This window comes from Lissotriton helveticus, chromosome 3_1 (genome assembly GCF_964261635.1).
Source record: "Lissotriton helveticus chromosome 3_1, aLisHel1.1, whole genome shotgun sequence".
NCBI classification, from domain to species: Eukaryota; Metazoa; Chordata; class Amphibia; order Caudata; family Salamandridae; genus Lissotriton; species Lissotriton helveticus.
The window spans coordinates 387890959-387917122 of NC_136061.1; the positions used below are offsets into that span (position 1 = coordinate 387890959).

Here is a 26164-nt window from a genome sequence, read left to right on the forward strand (position 1 = left end):
GCTCAAGGCCCAAGGCCTTGGCCGCCCTCATCAGCACCACACTATAGGCAGCCCCCTCCTCCGTAGTTACGGTAGGAGGGGAGACAAAACCAGTATCGGGCGAGGTGTCCAGAACACTGGCATCCCCTAGCTCACCTGTCCAGTCCTGATAAGACTGACACTCTCGTGCCAGAGGGTCCTCAGACCCCTCCCAACCCCCCTCGTCACCCATCTCCTGAGACTCAGGATCAAAGGATGGGGTCGGGTCATAGAAGTAGAAATCTCCTAGAGGCGTGGAATACGTCGCTGAGCAGCGCACCCGACCCACTAGGGCTCCCAGTCGGGGCCGCTGGGCCCGAAGGCGCCGCGGAGCCCGACGGAGGAGTGAGCGACCTCATGGCCGAGAGGAAGGCCTCGATCGCCTCCAGCGCCGCGTCCTGCCCAGGGACCGACGGGTATGAAGCAGGCCGCGACGCCCGCGGCTCCGGCGGTGTCGCCTGAACCCCCGGCCGCGTCGCGTGAGCGTCGGGGGGAGTCGGAAGAGCGATGACGTCTCTTCGACTTCTTGCGCTTCGAGCCCGAAGACCGAGGTCGACTCCCGGAGCTATGGTGGACCGAGACCTCGAGCGGCGCGGGGCCGACTGACGGAGCTCGAGTCGCTTGCGGGACTGCTCCTGCCTAGCTTTAGACGTCAGGGCTCGACAGTCGGAGCAGGCCTTGTCGTCGTGGTCGAGGCCCAGGCAATGAAGACACCGGCGATGGGGGTCGGTAACCGTCATCAGTCGGTCGCAGTCTGCACAGGGCTTGAACCCGGGCATCCCTACCGGCACCATCGGAGTCGTTAGACTTCGAAAAGGATCAAAAATGATCGAAAACGTTTAGTCAAAAATTGACTAAGGGTACCACTTTTTCCGGATCGGTGCTTGCTGGCGCGGAAAAAAGAAGAACTGACGTCAGCGCGCGAGGGCGGCGTCTAAGTACTCCGGTGACGTCATCACGGCACCAACGACGCCGAACACGGAGCCGCAGATGATGCCTACCGACGCGCAAGGGTACTGCTACGCAAAAGTTTCCGGATCCAGTCTGACGCCTGCGGATATTCTAAGGTAAGGAATCTAATACTAACCTGTTTCTTTCAGATATCACAGCTCAGGAGAATATGTAGAGGAACCATAATCACCCAGCAGTTAATAGAAATACCCATGTAGCCTCTATAATTATGGTGGCGCAAAAAGTACTAAGGTAGAACATACTTAGATTCCCCTCTAGCAGAATGAAGTGTGTGAAAGTACCAATACTCGAGGATTCAATGTTTATCCCGGTAAAGAGCATACAAAAGTAAGGCATTCAGAAATGTCCCATGTCTTAGGGTGTATAGTCCCCTCAGAAGGTACATCAATAAAAGGCTCCTTTCCTATTAGGAAAGGGTGGTTCTCTCGAAGAAAGGCACACACATCCTTCAGAGAGTATTGTCCTTAAAAACATATTCAACAAGATTGGCCTCAGGACAAAGTATCCAAGAATGAATACGATATGAAATGTCCCCTCTCATCAGAACAGTGGCCACCATCTCCTCTGAAGATACACTGAAGGAAAGTGATGTGGAAAAACCTCCTATTGACCACTGAAAATGAAGGGTGACATATCAAAACGGAGATGGAGGATTGAAAATAGGTTTCTTAATCTAGCACAAAGTTGGAGCATCTGTAAGAATGTGCTTGTGTACATATGGCGCGTAAAATGGTAGAGTTTGGCATTGGGATGCAGCACCAGACGACCTTCCCTGTGAAAGACATTACATAAAACCTGGTTTAACTGGTCTTTTAATGGTTTATTATCAAGACTAATCTCCTCCAAAGTAGAGGCGTGTTTAGCCCTCACCCGCATGCCCATGTAGAATGGAATCACAGTGATGCGGATATTCTCGGTTGTCTCACGGTGCACATCCGACAGCTCAAGCCAGGGATGATTCTTTTCCTGCCAGGCGAGCAGCGTCTCCCGTGGGACAAATGGTGGAGCTGTGAAGAGGGAGGAGACACCCAGTGAGCATTAATGTCCTGAGATGCGCCAGGACATTTAAATTCCAACTGAGTGTTTTCAACTTAAAGAAAAAAATATACAATTGCTGTTATTAGAATGATGATGGTGTCCTATGTTCTTGAGTAGTGTTGTATGTTCACGAGTAGTGTTGTAGACACACCCAATTATGTTTTAACCTTCCACGCACTTTTCTGTGCTTTGATCCCCGGGGTTTTTTGCATTTGCAACTATTCACTCCTGCCTATCCCATCCTCTTTCTTCAGAAGAAGGCGTGTAATGTACCCAAAGAACAAGTTACTTACCTTCGGTAATGCTTTTTCTGGTAGATACAATATCTGCCTATGGATTCCTCACCTTGTGAATATCCCCTTGCGTCAGCAACATTTGGAAATTCTTTTTGTAGCTTTGCGCCGACGTGGACGACGTCACAGAGGCACGACACTGCGTGCGACTCCGCTGACGTCACCGACTCCATAATAGGCCCACGATTGACACCATCCAGTCTTCTTCCAGCAGCGCTTGAAGAACCCGTGCAAGGGTGAGAATCTTGAACTTCTCCTGCTTCAGGTAAAGATTCAAGATCCTGAGATCTAGGATTGGATGAAGTCTGCCATCCTTCTTGGGGATCAGAAAATACCGGGAGTAGCTTCCCTGACCCCTCTCCTGCTCCGGAACCACCTCTATCGCACCCTTTCTGAACAGTGCCAGGACTTCTTCCTGCAGGAGCAGCAGATGGTCCTCCGAACAATAACCCTGGCAAGGAGGGTAATTGGGGGGAAATTCCCGAAAGGGAAGAGCATACCCATTCTCCAAGAGATTGAGAACCCAAAGATCCGATGTAATCAATTCCCAATCTCGTAGAAAATGGGTAAGCCGGCCCCCCCACTGGCCCACATGATCCGGAATGGCGGATCTAGGGCTGCTTTGCTGCGGTGGTAGGGGGCGGGGAAGAGGAGGAGGAGGAGGCTTGGCGACCTCTAGGACGAGCTCTTTGCCTGCCTCTGTACGACTTGTACAGCATATTTGGCTGCTGCTGCTGCGATTGTTTGTAGGCCCGAAAGGAAGATCTGCCAAAACCTCCAAATCGCTTTCCAAAAGAGCCCCTGGTCTGAAGGCCCAAAGACTTCGCTGTCGCTCTGCTGTCTTTAAACCGCTCTAAAGCAGCGTCAGCCTTCTTACCAAACAATCCTGACCCATCAAAGGGCAAATCCATCAAAGCAGACTGAACATCCACAGAAAATTCCGAAGATTTCAACCACGAAGCTCTCCTTGTGGCCACTGATGAGCCCATCACTCTCGCAATTGAATCCGCCGTGTCCAGCCCACTCTAGATTACCTGCCTTGCCACAGCCGGAATGTCAGAATAACCTCCTGAAAATCCTTTCTATCGTTCTCAGGAATTTTAGGCACCAGCTGTTTGACGGAATCCATCAAAGCATGGATGTATCTACCCATCAGGCAGGTTGCATTTGTAGACTTTAGCGCCATGCTGGCTGATGAAAAGATTTTCTTTGCCGCCTGGTCTTGTTTCCTTGTTTCCTTTTCCCCAGGATCCTGCGGAAAAGCACCCGTAGACTTCTTTGAGCAGACAGCCTGCACAACCAAACTCTCCGGCAGGGGGTGCGTTGACAAAAAGTCTGGGTCACCAGGTTCCACTCTATACCTCCTCGCAACAGCCCTTGAAACAGCAGGAGCTGTCAGAGGTTTTTTCCACACTTCATAAATAGGCTCAGCCAAAGCGTCATTAAATGGGAGCATTGGTTCAATAACGGAGGAAGGCGAGTGAAGGACATCAGTAAGAATGTTAGACTTGTATTCAGCAGTAGGCAGAGTAATATTTAACAAGTCTGCAGCCTTCTTAATAACAACGTGGTATGGTTTATATCCTTGGAAGGCACGTCAGATACAGAGGCCAAATCCCACTCAGGAGACAGCTCAAGACTGCGAGCCTCTCTCAGGTCATCAAAAGGATCCTCCGAATCCTGCAGTTCACCTTCCTCCAAATTTTCATCCCGATACCTCTCCTCTTCCAGAAGCCTCTGTGCTTCACGCCTCGACCTCTCCTTCATAAACGAAGTCGACGGATCCGGGACCGACTCAACCGGAACCGACGCCGAACTCTAAGTCGAAGTCGGAAGAGGCAGCTTAACCCGAGGACGAACTGGATTCGGCATCGGAGTCGAGGGTATCAGCGCCGATGGATTCGGCGTCGGAGGCTTCGACGGCGCCGGAAAATGCCAATGCGGAGCTGGAGCCGGCATGAAAGGCATAAAAGGCGCAGGAGCATAAGCCTGGGGGACGCCCAGATTGAATGCCAATGGACCCGTGGGACCAACCGGTGCACCAGAGGGGTACATAGCCCTGGAGTAAACTCCAAACATGGCATTCAGGAACTAAGAAGGATCCTGACCTGGAGCCGGAAAGGCTGGATAAAAGCCCCCAGGATGCTCTTGAGGGCGCGGAGTTTTATCGACTTCGTCATCCACCTCGGGCTGGTGCACCGGGGTCGACGAACCCGCAGGCAACAAAGCCTCGCCCTCACCCTCTTCTTCCTCATCACCTTCTTCTTCATCTTCTTGACCAGAAGGATGGGATGGATTCGGAGAAGGATTTGGTAACTGCTTCGGTGACACAAGCGAATCCGCACGCGAAGCCTCACCCTCGGAGACCTGTACTTCCGAAGCCGAGGCCACCGCCTCCTTTCGAAGTAACTTCACCCGTGACTTCGGCCTTGAACTCGAGTCTTTCTCAGAATGATGGCAAGATTCATGACTCCTCTTCTTATGTTTCTTCCTCGAAGACCTCGAAGCATGCGCCGAAGACTAATCTGAGTGCGACCTCGAACTCTTTTTATCCTTTTTGCTCTTCAACTTCACTACGAGGAGTTTCGTCTCCCTCTCCCGGAGAGCCTTCGGAGTCATCTTCTTACAAGAAGGGCAATCTTCAACGTCATGATCGGAGCTGAAGCACCAAACACAGCACTCGTGTGGATCAGTGATAGACATCGTCTTGCCACATTCTCCGCATGCTTTAAATCCAGTCTTCTTCGAAGTCATCACGACAGAAGACAAAGAAAACACCAGTAGAAATACAAAGTAACAAAGTTACAATACAGCTACAGACGATCCCTTGAAAACCGTTAGCATCGACGACGCGGAAAAAAGGGAACTGATGTCATCACGCCGGCGTGGGCCTATTATGGTGTCGGTGATGTCAGCGGAGTCGCGCGCGGTGTTGTGCCTCTGTGACGTTGACCGCGTCGGCGCGAAGCTACAAAAAGAATTTCCGAATTTTGCTGACGTAAGGGGATATTCACAAGGTGAGGAATCCACTGGCAGATGTATCTATCAGAATGCTTTGTCATTTTTTGGACAGTTCCTTACTTTTGCTAAAAGCATACACAGGTCATTTTATGGTGCCAATATTCTGATCACAGAGAATTCAGGGATTGCCTCTTTACCACAGTCTCTCTCCTAGCAGTCATTAGCCCAAGGAGCACAAAAGTCCTATGGTTTGTGAGTTCCACCTCTTTTCATATACCCTAAAAAGCCAGCTTAGAACACAGTGTGATCTACTATTTCATTATTCGGGTTAGCGTTGTTCACATTTACATCCAGTAACTGCACGATTCCGAACAGCTCCAAGTAATGTGCATGAACGATCAGGCCTCATTTTTACACCTTTGACGTTTTGCATCTCGGTACATTGAGTTTTGAACAGTCTGGTGCAGTGTAGTATGCAGTTAAATATTTCAGTTGAATGCTGTTTAATACAGCACTTCCTGAGGACCCACAGAACTTTGTCTCCATTATAAACTGCTGAAGTCTCCATTGATCAAATTCCTTTCTGTCATTAAATGACATCATGAAGTCTGGTGTGTGCTAGCTAAAAGTACTACACTGTTTACTCTGCACCCGTGCTAAAGAAGCAGCTACTGCTGACAAAAGATAAAAAAAGATATCCCTGGATCTGTTGTGAGGTATTAAGAACCACATTTGTTTTTCTGAGATCATGAAAAGTTAAATGTAAAATACAGAATATTCACAGTGCATCTATTCACCTAATACAGAATACAGCATCCAACACTGTATTCAGTAATTCACTGTGGACACGGGGCTGGTGCAGGTCCTGTGACCAGAGCTAGCAGTAAGGCACAGACGGTGCATAGCAAGCCGACAGCACAGGTCTGGTGCCCAGAATGCTCTGAGCACAAGACCTGTTGCATATGCAGAGTCTGTTGCGCATGGCCAAAGTTTGTACGCAGATGATCAGATGGAAAAAGGGAAGTGCAGGGTCTGGCCATGTGCCATCCCTGGTCCCATCTGGCCTGCTGCACATGGAAGGGAAATGCCCAGTGGGATTTAACCTGTGAATTCAGTTTTATTTTGGATTGTGAGTCAACATTGCAAAAGAACATTAAGAATGTAACATTTGTAAATTTGAAGCCTTGAGAAAGCCCCTGGGCCATTAGCCCTAGGGGGTGAAACGCATGTTGGCTGTCCTTTAAATATACTGATTAATATATTGTCACTTCGAAAAAAGGAGAATTATAATAAAAAATAATTGGAGCAATACTTTTATGGATAGGAGCAAGCTTTTTTAACAACAGGGGAGACACTCATACGCTTCTTTGAATAGGGTGTAGATGGCTGTATGCAGTGTCCTATAGGTGTGGGTCCTGTGCCATCAGGACTCACAGCTGCACAAAGTCCTTAGACACAGAGCCATGTGCGCATGTCCAAGGTCCTTCACCACTGACTTGGCAGGACCATGGCTGAGCTCAGTGCCAGAACAGATGGCCAACAAAGCAGATATAAAGCACTCAGGAGCACAAGTACTGGCGAAGTCAATAGGTCTAGTCTTGTTGACCTATTGACATTGCAATGATTTGCAGACCATCGCCAAAAAGTTACATGTTTTTCACCATGCATGTGTGAACCTAGTGAATGGCGTTTAAAAAAACAAAAGTGAGTGGCCCAGCAGCATGTGGCCAGGCCCTCCCCAAAAATTATTTCTTTCAAAGGGCCGTGAGGGGTGGGGGAGCAACATAGGAGCGGGTGGAGGGGCTTGGGGTTAACAAAGAGTGGGCAGGGAGAGCGACGGACGACCTTGAGGTCATGGGGAGGGTAATAATTAGAAACAACTGCAAAAGGCCTGCTAGGGAAAATTAATGGAAAGGGTGGAGGGAGGGAGCAACCCAGAATGTGTGGGTGGAGGGCATCTATAGAAGGAAAAGCAGCACACAGAGCAGAAATCAAGTGAAGGTTGAGGGGGCAACACGGAGCACATGGGAGGGTATTTTTTTTTTTTTAGAGCAACACACAAGCTAGAGCAAGAGAACACATGCACTCTCATGGAGTGCGGCAAGAAAAAGAAAAAAGTAGTTAGCAAAATGTGAAGATTGGAAGGATACAAGTTAGCAAATAAAAAGAACATATGCTCCAGGGGAGGAAGGAATTGAATAAGCAAGTAAATGAGTGTGACATTAAGGCCAACCAATGGTAAGCAATGGGTGGGTGCGTAGGCCACTCTACATTTTTGGTATGATTCACAAGATATCTTTCACAAACAGACATCTAAAAGCTGTCTGTAGGCAAGAGTTAAAAAGAAACTTTGTTACAACAAAAAACCTAGGACCAATGAAACTTGCAAGATATGTTTTTCTATGCCACTATAACTCGTCACCAATACACTGCTATTGGCTTCACACAAGATGTCAAATAATACATCACAAATAACATAACTAGTGATTTCAATTATCACCTCACCACTGACATCATCGTAATATGCAGTTTTTGTCTGCATCTGTGTTTTTTCATTTTTACACATGAACCCAATTTTCATGCTGGAGTTACCAAACTGCACACATTTGGAGACTGATTGCAGCCACTCATTAAATCTAAGCAGTAAGGATTATGTTACTTACCCTGTAAGCATTTGTTCTTGCATGTAGTCCTGTAGATTCACATTGTTATTGTTAGCTTTGGTTTATATAGCGCCAACTCACCGGCAGGTCTCAAGGCGCTTATGACCAAAGGACAAAACAACTGTTTAGCAGATCGGAGAATCAGTCGCATAGTGCAAACTAAGGTGAACCCAGAGCCTCCCTGAATAGGAATGTTTTTAATGATTTCCTGAAACGCAGGAGGTTACCTTCTTTACGAAGGGACTCGGGTAATCTGTTCCAAATTTGAGGGACTAGAACTGAGAAGGATCTCCCACCCTTCGTTGCTAGTTTAAACCGTGGGCAAACTAACAACTGAGCGTCAGACAACCTCAATCTTCGTTCAGGTTTATAGACCTCCAATCGTTCCTTAATATAGGCAGGTGCTTGCCCATAGATTGCCTTATGGGCCCGTACAAAGACTTTTAAACTCTGCCCTTTGCCTAATAGGAAGCCAGTGAAGGCTCTGTAACAAGGGAGAGGCATGGGATTTTCTTGGAAGTCTGAAGATAAGTCGTGCAGCATCATTCAGAACAACCTGCAATCTATTGGTCGAATTTTTCGGTAGGCCTAAATAGAGAGCGTTCCCGTAGTCCAGCCTCGAGATGATTGTAGCAGAGACTACTGTGCGAAGCATGGACGAGGAAAGAAGGGGGACTAACTTGCGCAATTGTCTAATTAGACCAGTACAAGTCCCCACAACGGAGGAAATTTGGCTGGCCATTGACAGTTCGCAGTCAATCTTGATTCCAAGACATTTCACCTTGTCACAGGGTGTTGGGGTGGGACCCAATTCTTGAGGCCAGTATAGGTCACTCCATGGAGAGCTTGTAGTCGAAACCACTAGAACCTCAGTTTTTTCAGGATTAATTTTCAACAGGTTTGCCGTCATCCAGCTAACTACAAATCTGAGAATGTCCTGTGCATACTTCTGCGCAGAGGCCGTATTGTCTATACTAAGTAGCAACTGGGTGTCGTCAGCGTAATTAAATACGCGACAGCCCATGTTTACCAAGGAGTTGATCAATGGTTGTGTATAAAGATTGAACAATACTGGGGATAGAGCGGAGCCCTGTGGGACTCCGCACGTCAGATTACCCACCTCCGATAAACTATCCCCCAACTGAATCCGCTGTGTCCTTCCCAACAGGAAAGATTGAAGCCACTGAAAGGCCGTGTCCCGAATACTGAACTTGGCCAGCCTATCCAGCAGCATGGTATGGCTGACAGTATCGAACGCCGCTGAAAGATCTAAAAGTATCAGGGCGCTCGGTTTTTTACTGTCAGCCATCCCCCTAAGCTCATCCAGCACTGAGAGCATCACCAACTCGGTGCTGTGGTGTGCACGAAACCCTGCCTGACGCTCCTGGAAGAGATCGTGAGACTCCAGGAAAGAGGCCAGGGACTTCAGCACATGTTGTTCTAGGATTCTGGACAAGAACGGTAGTTGCGAAATAGGCCTATAATTTTTCAAGATGGTAGGGTCGGCTCCTGGCTTCTTTATCAGAGGCTTCACTCGGGCTTCCTTGAAACTGGCTGGTACCATCCCTGTTTCCAGTGAGTTGTTCAGAAGGGAAGTAATGTGATCTTCTAAAATAGGACGCGCCAAGCGAAAAACACTAGGGGGGCATGGATCTGCCGGGGAACCTGATTTAGTTTTACTCATAAGTTGTTCAAGACTCATCGGATCTATCAATGGGAATTTTGAAATGATGACTTCCGAGGAAGTCTGGACCTCCTGTGGCATGTTTGGTCCAGATGCTGTACCTTGCCTAACCTCAGAGAGGATAGTGCCTACCTTCTCCAAAAAGTAGTCTTGAAACGTATTACAGCTGATTTTTGTTTCAGTAATTCCGGGTTTTTTACTCAGCTCTGTCAATATTTTGAATGTTTCTTTCTGAACATTCTCAGCCTGGTTTATACGAGTTTCATAGTAATTTGCTTTAGTAGCCAGAATGAATTTTTTATATGCGTTGAGCAGATTTTTATACTGCTCTCGATCCCCTTCATCCTTAGTCTTCCTCCATCTCCTTTCGGCGAGCCGGAGCTTCTTTTTATGATCTCTCAAAGACGGTGTAAACCATGGTGCTCCCCTTCCTACTCCTTTAACTATATGTAGCCTCTCAGGTGCGATCTGATCAACTGCTTTCCTCAGATTACACACTATATCTCTATACTCTTGATCTAGATTACCATTAGAGGCTACTGGTTGAACAAATTCCAAAAGGGTGTCCGTTAAAGTTTGTGAATCAACTTTCCTCCATTGACGGACTTTCTTCTTTTTAGGGGGTGGTTGTGTCAACTTTACATCAATAGGGATATCACAATAGACCAAATAATGGTCCGACCATATACAGGGTAGGATGTCCAAAAGAGCCACCTTAGGATCTAAAGTCCAAATGAGATCAAGGATATGCCCCTTTGTGTGTGGGGGATCTTTTACCAACTGCTTAAAGCCCAGTGAGGACATAGTTGTGTCTAAACATCGGGCTACCGGCTCCTTATGAGCCTTATCCCAATGTAGATTAAAATCCCAGTTACCACTACCTTTTTATATCTTGAACAAATGTCAGATATAATAGACATAAATAGGTCATTAAAGGCTGGGGTAGAATTTGGTGGACGATAAACTGTGAGGATTACAAGACACAGGTCATCAAACGTAATTTTTACTCCGAGAACATCGGCTAAATCCACTGTTTCTGCTAGTATTTTGACTGCTGTGAAGGATTTTTTAAACAGAATTGCTACTCCCCCCCTCGAGCATTGTCTGCACGATTGTGCCATACTACGTCATACTCAATCGGAAGAGCGGCTATAATGTCTGGCAGTGAGTTGTCCCCCAACCAGGTCTCAGTAAGAGTTAAGACATCAATATCTTCATCCTGAAGCAGAGAGAATATTTCCATATTATGTTTGTGCAAAGACCTTGTATTTAAACAGGTCAATTTCAGAGAGCATGAGTAAGATTTGGCTGAACCAGTAGACGATCTGACAATAAGCCTCTCCTCTAGTTTCGTCATTGTGGCTAAGTCCAAAGTCTGTCCCTCTCTATCAAGCTGATGTAGCTCTGATGAGGTATAAACACGCCGCTGACCAGAGGTCCTGACCCCTGCGCCCGTACGCGCACGGACGGCGCAGACGGGCTGGACTCTGGCGTGACTCCGGCGTGCTCACGCTGCGCGTCAGCATGGCCGTTCTAAATAGCTGCCTCTGTGCAACTAGCGCGCAAACAAAGATGGCGCCGCCGGGCGTCCCGTCTTTCCCCCAAGATGGCCGCCGGTGAAGAGGGGATACAGGGACCCGCTAAAACGCGGTGTATTGCCACAATTATCGTGCAAGTAAGCTGAAATTGGCCAACTATTAAAAACAGGGGAAATATAACACAGATTAAATCAAATATAAAAATGGGTATTTTAAAATTCGTTCTTGCCCACCACCATATGAGCGCTGAACCGTGATCTGCATAAGCGCTGCCGAATAATGATTAGGCGCCCTACCTGGTCAAGACTTGGAGTCTAATTTGCCCGCCCTAAATAGCTGCCTCTGTGCAACTAGCGCGCAAACAAAGATGGCGCCGCCGGGCGTCCCGTCTTTCCCCCAAGATGGCCGCCGGTGAAGAGGGGATACAGTGACCCGCTAAAACACGGTGTATTGCCACAATTATCGTGCAAGTAAGCTGAAATTGGCCAACTATTAAAAACAGGGGAAATATAACAGATTAAATCAAATATAACAAGCATTTACAATGCAACGGTTTCGCCTTTGCAAAAGTTAGAGCTATTGGCATTGTAAATGACAACATTTTTATTTATGTGTTGGTTTTGAAAACAGATAAATAAATGGCATTGTCATTTACAATGCCAATAGCTTAATCTCTCGCAAATGCCACACACACACACCCACAGAGAGCCCCCCACACAGAGCCCTCCCCACACAGAGCCCCCCCACACACAGAGCCCCCCCCCACACACACAGAGCCCCCCCACACACACACAGCCCCCCAAACAGCCCCCCACACACAGCCCCCCACACACTGAGAGCCCCCCCCCACACACTGCTGCTGTTTACAAGGAGGGGCCGCATCAACCGAGAGGGTGACATAAGAAATCCATTGAACTAATCCGACGAGCGCTGCCTGGAAGTGTTTAATGTTTTTTCTCAGTTTGTGGAAAACAACTAACATTGGGTCACTGGATATTTAAAAATAAAATAGATGCAGACTTCTTTTTTTTTACTATTTCTCAAGCGACTTGCCAGCTGAGATGTGAGTGTAGGGAAGCGATTTTTGGGGGACCAATCTAGAAAGTGGTGGTACACCAGGAGACCTACAGGGCAAAGCAAACCTTACAGCAGCGAGTATGTCTATCGTTTTAAGATGATCCTGTACTATATTTTAAGAAGATATTAAACGGCATCTTATTGGTCATGTTACTGAACAAGTTGTGGATGTCATGTCTTGTTTAATTCAAATGCTTATGAGGTCAACAAGGCACTTACATGAACTAAAACCATTCGATTAATAGGTCACGTTTTCAAAAACGCAATAGTGTAAAATTCGTTTCAAAATAAACTGGGTGCATATTCAATTATGTATTACAGAAGCCACTCTTTCTCCTTTATTTCATTTAAAACATTTAACTAAAAAAACATTAAACTTGCAGGGATATTAGATGTGTGCCCATTTACCCTGAGAATTGTGCATGGTTGTAGCTGTGCTAAATTTGCGCATGATCAATTTATGCACAGACTTTTTCTTTTTACAAAGCACCTCCTTGCGTCTATGTGTAAAACAAGTATTCGAGCAAACACTGTGGGGATCTCCGAGTTCGGACTCCCCTGATTTGAATGAAGGGAGGTAGACTTCCCAACAATCTGTGTGTGCAAAGAAAATAATGCAGTCCTGACTCACGCTGAGCCTGCTTTGCACAGTCTGGTAACTCCCTATCAACACTGACACAAAACTGCCGACTCCAGCAAGTCGCTGCAGACAAAGTGGGTTGGATATTCTATTCAATACGCATCAATGTTCACAAAATCACTGCCGACCGCTCCTCCTGGTAGCTGGCTCCAGTCGGCTGCGTTATATACTTTGTTGCCAAAGGGCCTTGCCATTCCGGGTGATTTCAGCCACTGAAACCAAACGAAAAGCAACTTCCGAAGAGAAGGCAAAAGTGATCCAGCCACATGAGAAGCCGAGGAGCTGGAAGCCGGAAGCACAGCAGCGCATCCCTCTAGAAAGCAAATCTTATTGTTTGCTTAATCCATTTGCATGACAGCACACCTGCTTCCATCAGTAACAAAAATATCAGAGTATTAATTCGATTAGAGTCTCGCTCCAGCGGAATCGGCTTGACACAGTTTTACTTCACTTGTCGAGGAACATGGATGTTTGCTCCGCAAACGCATCAGAGAAGCACTCGGAAAACCTAATGGACTGAAACGCAAAGACCGCGCTGGAGAGAGGCAGCCGAGTGCTCTACTTTGCAGGCATTTCAAGTATAACAAGGAAACCCGACACGTCAGCAAACAAAAAAAAAAAGGCAGGTCCCGGCAATGCCGGACCAGATTCGGGGGCGTTCCCGGCTTTCGGCTGACGTCGGCAAAAGCCAAAGAATCTCGGGAACGCCCCCGAATCTGGTCCGGCATTGACGGACAGGCCCCTCGTCCAATGGCTAGGCTCCATTTATGGAGCCAGCCAATGAATGACGAGGGCCGACCCAAACCCACACTACAGTTCTCATTAGGTTTTCGCCTGCGCGAAAAAGATGCGCAGAGCGCATCTTTTCGCCAGGCAAAACCTAAAAATGGGTATTTTAAAATTCGTTCTTGCCCACCACAATATGAGCGCTGAACCGTGATCTGCATAAGCGCTGCCGAATAATGATTAGGCGCCCTACCTTGCATACTCCTGCCAAGTTGTTTTTCTTCGAAGAAGTCTTTTTCCGGTCACAAGGTAAGGTGACTCTCCTTTCGGTGATAATGCGCATGGGCATCGACTCCATTATTAGAGTGTTTTCCCGCAAGAGGGTGAGAATGGAGTAAGTAAGTGTAGTATAGAGATGTCCATACATATGTAATGAGAATAATAATAACTGCAACAACCATAGGTGTCCGGGGAGCAGGGAGGACACGTGAATCTACAGCTCTACTTTCCAAGAACAGATGCTTGCAGGGTAACACAATCTGTTCAAGGCATGTGTGCTGTAGATACACATGCTTTGCATAGACTGTATAGCCGTATTCTCCCAAAGCGGTGGCTAACCAGTGGGTGTTGCAGTTGTTTGAACAAGTGTTTTTAGGACTGCTTGTCCAACATTAGCTTATTGACGTTACAACACATCCACCTAATAATGCTTGGTAAATGTGCGCAGTGTAGACCATATAGCTGCCTTACATATGCCAGCAATGGGAATGTTGATTAAAAGGCCATAGATGCTCCTATTTTACAAGTATAATGTGCTCTCTGAGGTATAGTTAAAGTTCTTTTAGCATAGCAAGTTTGAATGCATTTAACGATCCATCTCGAAATACCAGATTTAGCGATAGGATTGCCTTTGTGAGGTGTAGCAAGTGCAACAGTTGCTTTGTCTTATGAAAATCTTTTGTCCTTTCAATATAATACAGTAACGCTCTTCTGACATCAAGTGTGTGAAGAGCTCTTTCTGCTACTGAATCAGGTTGAGGGAAGAACACAGGTAGCTCAACTGGTTGATTAATATGAAAAGCAGAAACTACTTTTGGAAGAAATTTTGGATTGATGCGAAGAACTACTCTATCTTTATGAAGCTGAAAGAAGGGTTCTTCTAAGGTTAATGCTTATAGTTCACCAACTCTCCTCAATGAAGTGATAGCAACAAGGAAGGCAAACTTCAATGAAAGAAACTGTAATAGACAATTGTGTAATGGCTCAAAAGGTGGACCCATGAGTCTAGTAAGCACAATGTTCAGATTCCAAGGAGGTGCGCTGGTTGGTATTACTCTTTTAAGGCCCTCCATAAAGGCTTTAATTACTGGAACCTTGAACAAAGATAAATGTTGTCTGTTTTGCAAATATACGGCTACCGGCGCAAGGTGCAATCAAATAGATGTGTAGGCTAGACCAGCTCACTGTAGATGCAACAGGTAACAAATAATATTTTGGATAAGGGCATCTAGCGGATTAATATTGTTGTTGTTAGAATATACAACAAATCTTTTCAATTTTGCTGAATAACATGCTCTGATGGTAGGTTTTTTCCTTCTTTAAGAATAGTTATACAACCTGGCGGCAAATTTAAGTATCCAAACTCTAGGACTACAGAAGCCAAATCGGCACGGAAGGTTTCAGTGCCGAAGGAGGCTTCGTTTTAAGTGTGAATGATATTGGCTACAAAGCGGTTTTCGGCTTTGAGCCTTAAGGTTTTGGCTCGGTGCCTGACTGTGGCCGACTCGATCCCGAAGGCTTAGTGATGTGTTTCGGGGCCGAGCTGGAGGGCAGGGCATAAGCAATATCTTGTCGGTGCCGAACATGGCCCGTAGGCGGGAGTGGGACTGAAGCCTTTTGTTTCGGCTGAGTTGGAGTTTGAGTTAAGGGGCGTTCGGTACTCACGGGACGTTGACCTTGTGGCAAGTCTTCTTCCATCTCGAAGTCCGATTCTGGAATGGAGACAAGTTCTTCCTCTGGCCCTTGAGCATCAAATTTGTACTTGGATCCTTCGCCGAAGATGTCCGGCGTGTATTCGACGTTTTGACTCTGCATCTCGCGACGTCGAGCCTGACGATCACGGAGTGTTTTCTTCGATCGGAACGATCTGCATGCGTCACAGTCCAGTTCGTTGTGCTTGAGAGAGACGCACAAGCTGCATACTTTGTGCGAGTCGTTGCGCTAATATTTGGCGTGGCACCGAGGGCAGAATTTGAATAGAGTCTGTTCCATTGACTGTGAAGTGGACCGACACGGTTAGGCCGCATGGCCTTCCCAAAGACCTTTGACCGAAATAAAGGTTTTTCTGGAAGGATACACTACACAGAGAAGTGAAATACGCTTTTGAAACAATACCGCCGCAGGTAGAGTGGATTGCGCACCGAGAGGAACCCTAAGAACAGATTCGAACCAGAGCGCAGCAATACACGTCCGAACCAGATGGCGGGGAAAAAAGGAGGAGTCACCTACCTCGTGACTGGAAAGACTTCTTCGAAGAAAAACAACTTGCAAACATCCTGACCCAACACTAGATGGTAGGAGTATGCAAAGCATGTTAACTACAGAACACATGCCTTGAACATAGTGGATTTAGCGATGGGATTTCCTTTATGAGGTGGAGCAAATGCAACAAAAAGTTTTGCGAAAATCTTTTGTTCTATCAAAATAATATAAAAGTACTCTTTTGACATCAAGTGTCTGTATAGATCTTTCTGCTACTGAATCAGGTTGAGGGAAGAACACAGGTAACTTAACTGATTGATTAATATGAAAAGCCGAGACCACTTTTGGAAGGAATTTTGGGTTAGTACGTAGAGCTATTTTATCTTTATGAAGTTGAAAGAAGGGTTCTTCAAAGGTTAATGCCTGCAGCTCACCAGCTCTTAGGGAAGTGACAGCAATGAGAAGAGCAACCTTCCATGAAAGAAATTATAATGCACAGTTGTGTAAAGGTACAAAAGGTAGACCCATAAGCCTTGTGAGAACAACGATAAGGTTCCAGACAGGTGCAGGTGGTAGCCTAGGTGGTATTATTCTTTTAGGGCATTCCATAAATAATTTAATTACTGGAACTTTGAATAGGGATAATTGTTGTCTGTTTTGAAGATATGCAGCTATTGCTGCAAGGTGTCATCGAATGGATGTGTAGGCAAGGCCTGCACGTTGCAAATGCAAAAGATAAATATTTTGTATAGATGCATCTAGTGGATCAATTGTGTTATTATGACAATGCATAATGAACCTTTTCCACTTTGCTGCGTAACATGCTCTAGTGGTGGGTTTTCTTGCTTCCTTAAGAATTGTCATACAATCTGGTAGTAGGTTTAGGTATCCAAACTCTATGACTTCAGGAGCCAATTCGGTAGGGTGAGTTTCTTATGGTTTGGATGTATGATTTCTCCATGGTTCTGTGTGAGAAAATTTGAAGTTATGTGAAGCTTCTGATGTGGAACTATTGAGAGTTCTAAGTTTGGTGAACCACAGTTGACGAGCCCATGTGGGAGCCACCAGAATCAGTGTGAGATGTCTGCCTGAGTTTCCGTACCAGACATGGAAGGAGAGGGAGAAGAGGAAAAGCATAAGTAAATAATCCTGACCAGCTTATCCATAGGGCATTTGCTTTGGATAGAGGGTGTGGGAACCTGGAGGCGAAGTCTGGTCATTTTGAATTCTCAGCTGTGGCAAAGAGGTCTATTTGTGGGAATCCACATTTTTGACAGTACGGAAGGAGAACTTGTGGGTGAAGTTCCTATTTGTGTACTTGTTGCTTCATTCTGCTGAGATCGTCAAAGTTATTGTCCGTCCCTGGAAGGTGTTCTGCCAGGAATAGGATCGGAGTTGATTTATGTGAATGTTCTTTTAATTTGGACCCCGTTTTTTGTTACATTGTCTCTAAAATAGCCTCCAGTGGCTGTAAAGGAGCTTCTTTATGTTTCGGCGCCAAAATGTTCGGTACTGAGATAAATTTGTCCTTTTTATGTCAAGCCCGGGCAGCACATGCACCGCTCTGCGAGGAATACTGTATTAGGGTATGGACTTGAAGCTCTGCCCACTCTCTGCCCATCTTTTCAATTGACTGCTGTAATGTTGGCTTTTAATTTGTTAATAGGCTTATTGGTCCATCTTTAGTACCTCCCTGTCTTCTTTTGTAACCTCTCATCAGGATAGGACCTTTTACTGTGTCCTTACTGTTGAGTTTGCATTGGCCCTTTGGGAGAACTTTTTGCTCAATTAATCTAATAATCTAAAGAGCACAACATACTTTATCAGCAATGCGCCTGTTTCATGAGAGCCACGCTGTTTTTTTGTTGCTTTTATTGTTGTGTGTTTTCTATGCTCCTCCACCCCATTTTCTCAGCTCTCTGTCACCCTCAGTCACTGGGCTCCAGCCTGGCCTGCCTCACAGCAGAGCAGCGGTGGGAGAGGGAGGGTTGTTCTGAAGCCTGCCTTAGAGTAATGTGCAAAATTGCGAACAGTCTTATGCATGTAATCTATTGTAGTTTAATTTTAGTCTCCACATGTGGACAAGATAACATACAAAAAACAATAATCCTACACCTGATAAGTAGTATGTCTTTTGTCCAGCCGGACAAGAAAATTTATTTTAAATGTTCTGGTTGATAAAGTGAATTTTAAGAACCAAAAAAGATAACAAGTGGGCACAGCCGTGACCCACAACAATCAAGACAAAACAACAAAGAAATGGCCAAAAGGGCAAAGCGAAAATCTGTCTGTATACTTGTGTATACATTTAAAATAAATTTTCTTGTTTATTTATTTATTTATTTAGAGGTTTTATATAGCGCTGGCTGGACCCAGGGGTATCAGAGCGCTTCACATTTTTGAGACAAGAAGGTCAGTAAGACATGGGTCATACATAGCATAAATGAGTATAAACAACATATAAGTCTCCGCCAGACATATTTCAAAATGATAAATATGGGAAATAAGAACACCGAAAAGTGAGAGATGTGATAATCAAAAACAACCAGGCATACATTGAAAATTGCAGAGGAGGATAGGGAGGTTGGTGGTCAGAATTGGGTTTGTAAGGACGAGAGCAGGAGGGGCAGAAATGAGGGCAGACGGAGGACAAGGGAAGGGGGGTGCAGGGAGGAGTGAAGGTGGTAAACAGGGAGGTGGAAGTGACGAGGAGGAAGGGCGAAGTAAGGCTGAAAAGAAGGGAGGCGGATGTATCTGAGGTCGGACAGAAGTGGCCAGTGGAAGATAGCAGATATGGATTATGGTCCCCAATATTTATTGAGGAGATGCAGTTTGAGTTCTTTTTTGAAGCAAGGGTAGGAAGGGTTGCAACGAAGGTCAGTTGGAAGGGCATTCCAAATGCATGGAGCGTTGCCGGAAAAGGACCGAGACTGGGTGGTTTTCTTTTTTTGAAGGGGGGGGGATAAGAAGGAAGGTGTTCGTGCTTCTCAAGGAACAGGAGCAACCGGCTTTTGTGAGTTTGTTAGCGAGGTAGGTCGGTGTATTCTGATGGAGAATTTTGTGTGTAATGCAGGCTGTTTTGTATGTGGATCTACCTTCAATGGGGAGCCATTTAAGGATTTTAAGGGTAGGGGAGATGTGGTCGAATCGCTTGCAGTCAGAGGTAAGCCTAGCTGCAAGGTACAGCACAGATTTAAGCGGTGCGAGGTGGATCTTGGGAATTCCGGTGAGAATGGCATTGCCATAGTCGATGCGAGAAAGAACAAGGGATTGGACTGCTAGTTTGAAATCATCGATAGGGTTGAAGGGCTTGATTTTCTTAAGGTGGTGGAGAGTGAAGAGGGCTCCTTTGGCAGAATTACTGATGTGTGTCTTGAGGGTTAGGAGGTTGTCAAGTGAGATACCTAGTGATTTGACTGAGGAGGACAAAGATAAGGAGCAGTTGAGGGCGTTAAGGTCAGAGATCCAATTCTGAATAGGGAGCTGGTTGTTTTTAGGGGAAAAAAGAATTATTTCAGTTTTTTTAGGGTTGAGTTTGAGGTGGTTAGTGTGGAACCAGGCTTGAATCTTGATGAGTGTTGTTGAGGTGAAGGATGTCAGCATGGGTTTTAATCTTATAATAGAGTTGGGTGTCATCGGCATAGAGATGGTAGTTGATCCCGGCTTGTTTAAGAATGAGTGTGAGGGGTTCCATGAAAAGGTTAAAGAGAGAGGGAGAGAGGATGGATCCTTGCGGAACTCCTAAGGAGATGGAGGTAGGGTTAGATAGGCAATTTTGGATTTTGATTTGTTGAGAACGGTGTTGTAGGTATGAGACGAACCATTTGTGTGTCATACCATTTAGGCCGAATGGATCTCTAAGAACATTGAGTAGAGTAGAGTGGTTAACAGTATCAAACGCTGCAGAGAGATCAAGGAGGATCAGAAGGCTAGATTCGCCATTGTCGAGTGAGTGGTGGATGTCATCAACAATGTTTAGCATGGCGGTTTCAGTGCTGCATCCTTTCCTAAAGCCAGATTGGAAGGGGTCTAGTAAGTTAAAGTGTTCAATGTGTCTCTCTAGTTGGAGAAGAACACATTTTTCCAGGGCTTTAGAAAGAAGGGGAAGGTTGGAGATGGGACAAAGGTTATTGAGGTTGTTTGGGTCTGCCAAAGGATGTTTGATAATGGGGGTGATTTGGCCTAGTTGCAATGAAGTGGGGACACAACCGGTGGCAAGGGAGCTGTTGATAATAGAGGTCCAGGTAGGGGTGATGATATGTTTGAGGTTTTGGACAAGTTTGGATGGAAGAGGGTCTTTGGTGTGGGAGGAAGGCTTGAGTTTGGAAATGATGTTAAAGACGTCTCTTTCCGTGACTGGCTGGAAGATAAGCCAAGCGGCATTATTTTTAGTAAGAGAGTTAGGATGATTGGAGTCCAGGAAATTGGGGGGCAAGGAGGGGTAAGGGAGATCAGAGTTATGATGGGCCGTAGAGGGTGTAGGGGGAGTTCTGATGGAGGGTGGGATATTAAGAGAGGTGATTGGTGGTAGGGATCACAGTAGAGAGGAAGGATTGCTCAATTAGTTTAATTTTGTCTGAAAAAAAAGAGAGCTATTTCTTCACATCTAGTCTTCGAGGCCAGTGGGACAGGGGGAGCGGAAGCAGTTTGATTGCGCACAATGTTGAATAGTTCTCTTGGCCTATTCTGAGCTCGATCTAGTTGTGATCTGAGGAAGGAAGTTTTTTGTCTAAAGATGTGTTTTTTGTAGGACGATCTAGCAAGTCTGAGGTTGGCCAGGTTAGAAGGAGAAGGGTGCTGTCTCCATAATCTTTCAGTCAGTCTGAGTCTACGTCTTTCAATGTTGGGGAGAGGAGCTGGCCTAACGGCTCGGGCGCTCGACCTCGGACCTGGGTTCGAGTTTCGGTAACGACGCCAAAACCTCCTGTGATTCTGGGCAAATCACTTAATCTCCCCGTGCCTAAAATGAATGTGTGTCTGTCCTCATGTAACGTAACTGGTGCTATGTAAAGCGCTCTGATACCTGATTCGGTTCGGGTCTAGTTCGCGCCAAAAAATAAATAAAAAAAATAAAAATAAAAAATAAAAAAATGTTTAGGTCTGTGTTAGACCATGATTTGGAGGGGATATTTCTTTGTTTTTTGAGTTTGAGTGGTGCTAGAAGGTCAAGGGTAGCAGTGACAGCTCTGTTATATTGGTCGGTTAGTTCGTTCGTGTTGAGGGAAGGAGGGATAGCGAGAAGCTGGGCCTGAAGTTTGGATTCAAGTAAGTCAGGAAGGTTTGACTGAGATTTCTGATCAGTTTCATGGGTTTAATAGTTTTGGACGGAGGGGTGGAGGCAGAGTTGTTTATGGAGAACAGGATAAGGTGATGGTCGGACCAGTCAATCGGAATGATGTTAGATAGGAGGGCTAGATCTTTGCTGGTAATGATAGCGTCAAGGGTGGCTCCTTTGGAATGGGTTGGTGACTGACAGATTTGTTTGAAGATTTTGTCCGGCTGGACAAAAGACATACTACTTATCAGGTGTATGATTATTATTTTTTGTATGTTATCTTGTCCACATGTAGGGACCACTGTTTTTTGTAAATTGATACTGCCCAAGGTCCCTATGGCATACCTTTCGGGTTCCCTTGTCTTTGTGAAAACATCATTTTAGTCTCCAGCACGACTACCTTCGTTTTGCTTATGGCTCTCGTTTCTGCAGAGAACTGCAGTATGAGGTATTTCTATCAGCACTGTGCCCTTGTACTTTTGACTGGACTTTCTCTACTGTAATTGTATGTCCCTTGAGTGTTTATGAGCCGCTCACGTGACTCTTCAGGTCCGCAGAAGGTGCTTTTCTCTAGTGAGGCCCCTGCAGACTATTGCACCCAGACATCGAACAGGGATGTATTGCTTGCCCTTCCCCTCCACAAGCCTCGTTGTAATTAATGAAAGCTGCAAACCCGCTCGAGACTTGAAATGATTAAATTATCTCGATCCCGAAGTGTGATTTGAGGACTGAAGCCCCTTTCTCATTGCTTTGCATAATGCCCTTTTACTCGAAGCCCCTCCTTTTTAAATAAGCACATACTGAATTTTGTTACTTGCTTCAATTGCTTTTGTGAGACCAAAAGTAATTTTGGAAATGGAAATGGGTGCATGTCCTTGCCTCTTCCTATCCCGTTAACTTCTCTTCTATACTTAGGGCCTTCAAAATAGATTTTTGAAAAGCGCAAAAAAACGCTTATGCTGCCAAGTCCAAGAAAGTCTTCACCAACGACGAGAAGCTCTTAGTTATTCCTCTCTGGAATAGTATTGCAGGAGAATCTTAAGTCTACAAGCAAAGTTAAAGGAGTAAGTTTCAGCAGCTCTAGTTCTTCTTACTTGAGATGGCATCCACATCGTTTTGTCCTGCGGGTGCAAGCTTCGGGCTCAAATATTAATGTGAGGCTTTTTCAATAAAAAGTTGGTTTAACAACCACATATTGGTCCAAGTGCAACAGCGAGTGCCTAAAAACAGATTCTCACTTCACTAGTAACCAGTGAAGACTGTGAAGGGACAGTGACATATACTATTATCTGGAGGTTTCAGTTGCAATTTTAACCCAATTATCAAGAGATCCTGCGGATTAAATTTAGTTGTTCCAGTCATTATTGACTCACTAAGCCATTGGAAACAAGTAAAAAGATTTACTCTACTAAAGCCATTTCATCAGCCACATATGGTGCAGGGATGCGGGGAAATATCGAACGCTGACACTGTACAACGAAAAGAAGATTGCTTCTTGAAAAAATTATTATCTTTGCCTAATAGTTGTTCAAATTATATTATGCACCAAGAACTGACCATATCATCTATCACAAATTTAAAATCCCTTGCCCTGGTTTTACTATGGCACTCAATCTGGCTGAGGGACACTGAGTTCACCCCAACATATCATTAGGGACTTTCTTGGCTATGAACAAATTCACAAGGCACCATGGCTCAAATATGTAAAAGAAACATTGTCAATATTGGGCTTTGATTCGCTATATAATGATCCTCCCATCTCGCTACAAAACATATAGGGAAAACGAAAGGCATGCACTTAACTGTAATAAAACCATGGTAGCGCCATATCTGGGACTTCCACTTGTTCTTGAGGAAGAAAATTCATACCTGGTTTCTGTAACTAATACTTGTCACCAGTATGTACTGGTGCGATTTAGATTAAATCTTATTCCCCGAATGCTGAGTTTTCCAACGGGATTTATTCAATTAATGAATTTCCAGTTTGTCCATGTGACGGTATCTCTCCTCAGTCTAACCTTCATTTTATATTTTTTTGGGGAAAAAAAATATAAATATAAATAGGGAGAGGGGTTGGCCTAACGGCTAAGGCGCTCGACCTCGGGAACTTGGTTCGAGTCTCGGTAACGACGCCAAAAACCCCCTGTGATTCTGGGCAAATCACTTAATCTCCCCGTGCCTAAAAAAATGAAAAAAAAAAAAATGTGTCCTCATGTAACGTAACTGGTACTATGTAAAGCGCTCTGATAACTGATTCGGTTCGGTTCTAGTTCGCGCTATATAAAACTCTGCAAAAAAAAAAAATAAATATATATATATATATATATATATATATGAATCACCAAAATGCCTGAGGCATGCAAGAGGCACACAACAGTTCTCCGCCCTCTGGGCTTCCCCTCTGGCACACCTTTCCGCTCCACAAGTATTAGTTCTGCACGACGCGTTTCAGGGACTTTCTCACCTTCCTCATGGGCTGCTTTAACAAACACTCGATGTTGCACCATTGCCGTTTCTGACATTTTTATTCAATCAAGCCCCCTGGTGGGCGTGTGCAAAGTGCATCGCCAACCACAGTTCACCATATGGTGCGCATTTAATTGTTCACTTTTAAGTAAAGTCGAGAGGGAGTAGTTTCTGTCCGGTAACTCCAGTTCTGTAGTAGGGGCATCTCTGTTATAGTCATAATCTAGTGAATAGTCCCGCCCATGTGCGTGGACCCCGGAGCAATCAAAAATAATCTCTTAAATTGTCAAAACATGCAGAACTGCACAGACACTTAAGAGAGAATTTAAAGACAGATAATGCAGCCTATCCACAGGCTACACTGTCCAGTACTTCAACTAGAAATTCCACCAAAATCCACAAACAGCACAGCCTGTCCAGGTTTCTCCACAGAGATAAACCTTGCCTTGAACAGCAAAATCCTCTGGAATGATAGAGAGGAAGAAGTTGACAGACAAGCCCCATAGGCTGCCATTATGTGGCTCAGAACAGGATACTGTGCCTTTAAGAGAACTTTCCAGACGTCTCACAGTATCCCAGAATGCACTGCAGGTCCCTTTTACTTTCAGTTCTTTTTGAAGGCGTAACACGCCAGACCTGTAGCATTTCCTACAAGAATATCTCTCTCCACCGGGGAGGAGGGCGGGCGCTTATGACTATAACAGAGATACCCCTACTACAGAACTGGAGTTACAGGACAGAAACTACTCCTTCTGTAGTAGGGGATCTCTGTGTATAGTCATAATCTAGTGAATAGAATGGCAAGCTCATCCCCACACCAAAACGGCGGTGGAGAAAAGAGAATAACACCACTATTGTGCGAACAGATTTCGCAGCAAAGCCTGCCCAACCTGAGCGTCTGTCCTGGCATCAGTGTCCAGACAGTAATGCTTAGCAAAGGTATGGACCGACTTCCAAGTGGCGCCTTGCAGATTTCTGCAATTGGAACATTACGTAGCAAAGCAGTTGTGGCAACTTTGCCCCTGGTGGAATGAGCCTTAGGTTTACCCACCAAGGTCTTATTAGCCTTTTGGTAAAACAATTGTATACAGGACACAATCCACCTCGAGATGGACTGTTTTGAGGTAGCAAGACCGGTCCTGACTGATCCATAATTGATAAACAATTGGTCTGACCTACGAATATCCTTGGTTTTATCCAGATACAATTTCAACACCCTCCTAACATCCAGGGAATGCAGAGACCTTTCCGCTGGAGAGGAAGGATTCTGAAAGAACGTAGGTAAAGTTATGGTTTGGTTAACATGGAAATCAGATATAACCTTTGGAAGAGTGAGTACGCATAACAACCTTAGCAGCATGAAATACAGTATAAGGTTCTTGGCAACACAACATCTGAATTTCACTCACCCTGCGGGCCGATGTAATGGCCACGAGGAACGCCACCTTCCAGGATAGGTGCTGCAACGAAGCCTTATGAATAGGTTCAAAAGGCTCCTTCATCAATCTGGATAGCACCACGTTCAATTCCCATGAAGGCGAAGGAAGCCGGACAGGAGGGAACCCTTTCTTCAAGCCTTCCCAAAAATCTTTGATCACAGGGATCTGGAAGAAGGAAGTCTGTGAAGGGCATTTCCTGTAGGCAGTCAGCGCAGCAAGATGATCCTTAATGGAATGGACATTAAGGCCAGACTGCGCCAAATGTAGAAGATACGGAAGGATAACATCTTCCTTACACGTCGTTGGGTCATAGTTCTCGGACTTGCACCAGATGCAAAATCTCTTCCACTTGTAAGCATAGGAAGTCCTAGTGGAAGGTCGCTTAGCCTCCTTCAGTATGTCCATACATTCTTCTGGTAGATTCATACTGTACCATCTCAGGAGCCATGCCGCCAAACTCAAAGACGAGAGGTTGGGGTGCACCATCTGCCCCCCGAAGTTCGTGAGAAGGTCCGGCCTGCACGGCAGCCGTATGTGAGGAAGGAGAGACCGGTGAAGCAGGTCCGTGAACCACCACTGCCTGGGCCATTCGGGGCAATCAGGATCATCCGCGCCCTGGATTGGGACAGCTTGATGAGCACCGCCGGAAACAGGGGAATGGTTGGAAAAGCGTACAGAAAGCTGTTCGACCAGTCGATCCATAATGCATTCCCCAGAGTCCCCTGCTGGTAGTACCTGGAGGCGAAGTCTCGGGATTTGCTGTTTTCGGCAGTGGCGAACAGATCTACGTCTGGAGTCCCCCACCTTGCGAAGACATCTCCTAGCACTACGTCGTTTATGACCCCTTTGTGGTTTTCCTGAACCAGTCTATCCAGTGCGTCTGCCTGAACATT

The 26164-nt window shown here is 45.6% G+C and overlaps 1 protein-coding gene across 2 annotated transcripts in view; it reads right to left on the minus strand.

Moving 5' to 3' along the window:
• Positions 1-26164, minus strand: part of POLDIP2 (DNA polymerase delta interacting protein 2) — a 286234-nt gene that overhangs the window by 54332 nt on the left and 205738 nt on the right. For both annotated transcript variants that reach the window (XM_078680138.1, XM_078680137.1), the window contains exon 7: positions 1861-1997. In XM_078680138.1, the coding sequence (XP_078536264.1) occupies positions 1861-1997 (137 nt within the window). The remainder of the gene's footprint in view (positions 1-1860; positions 1998-26164) is intronic.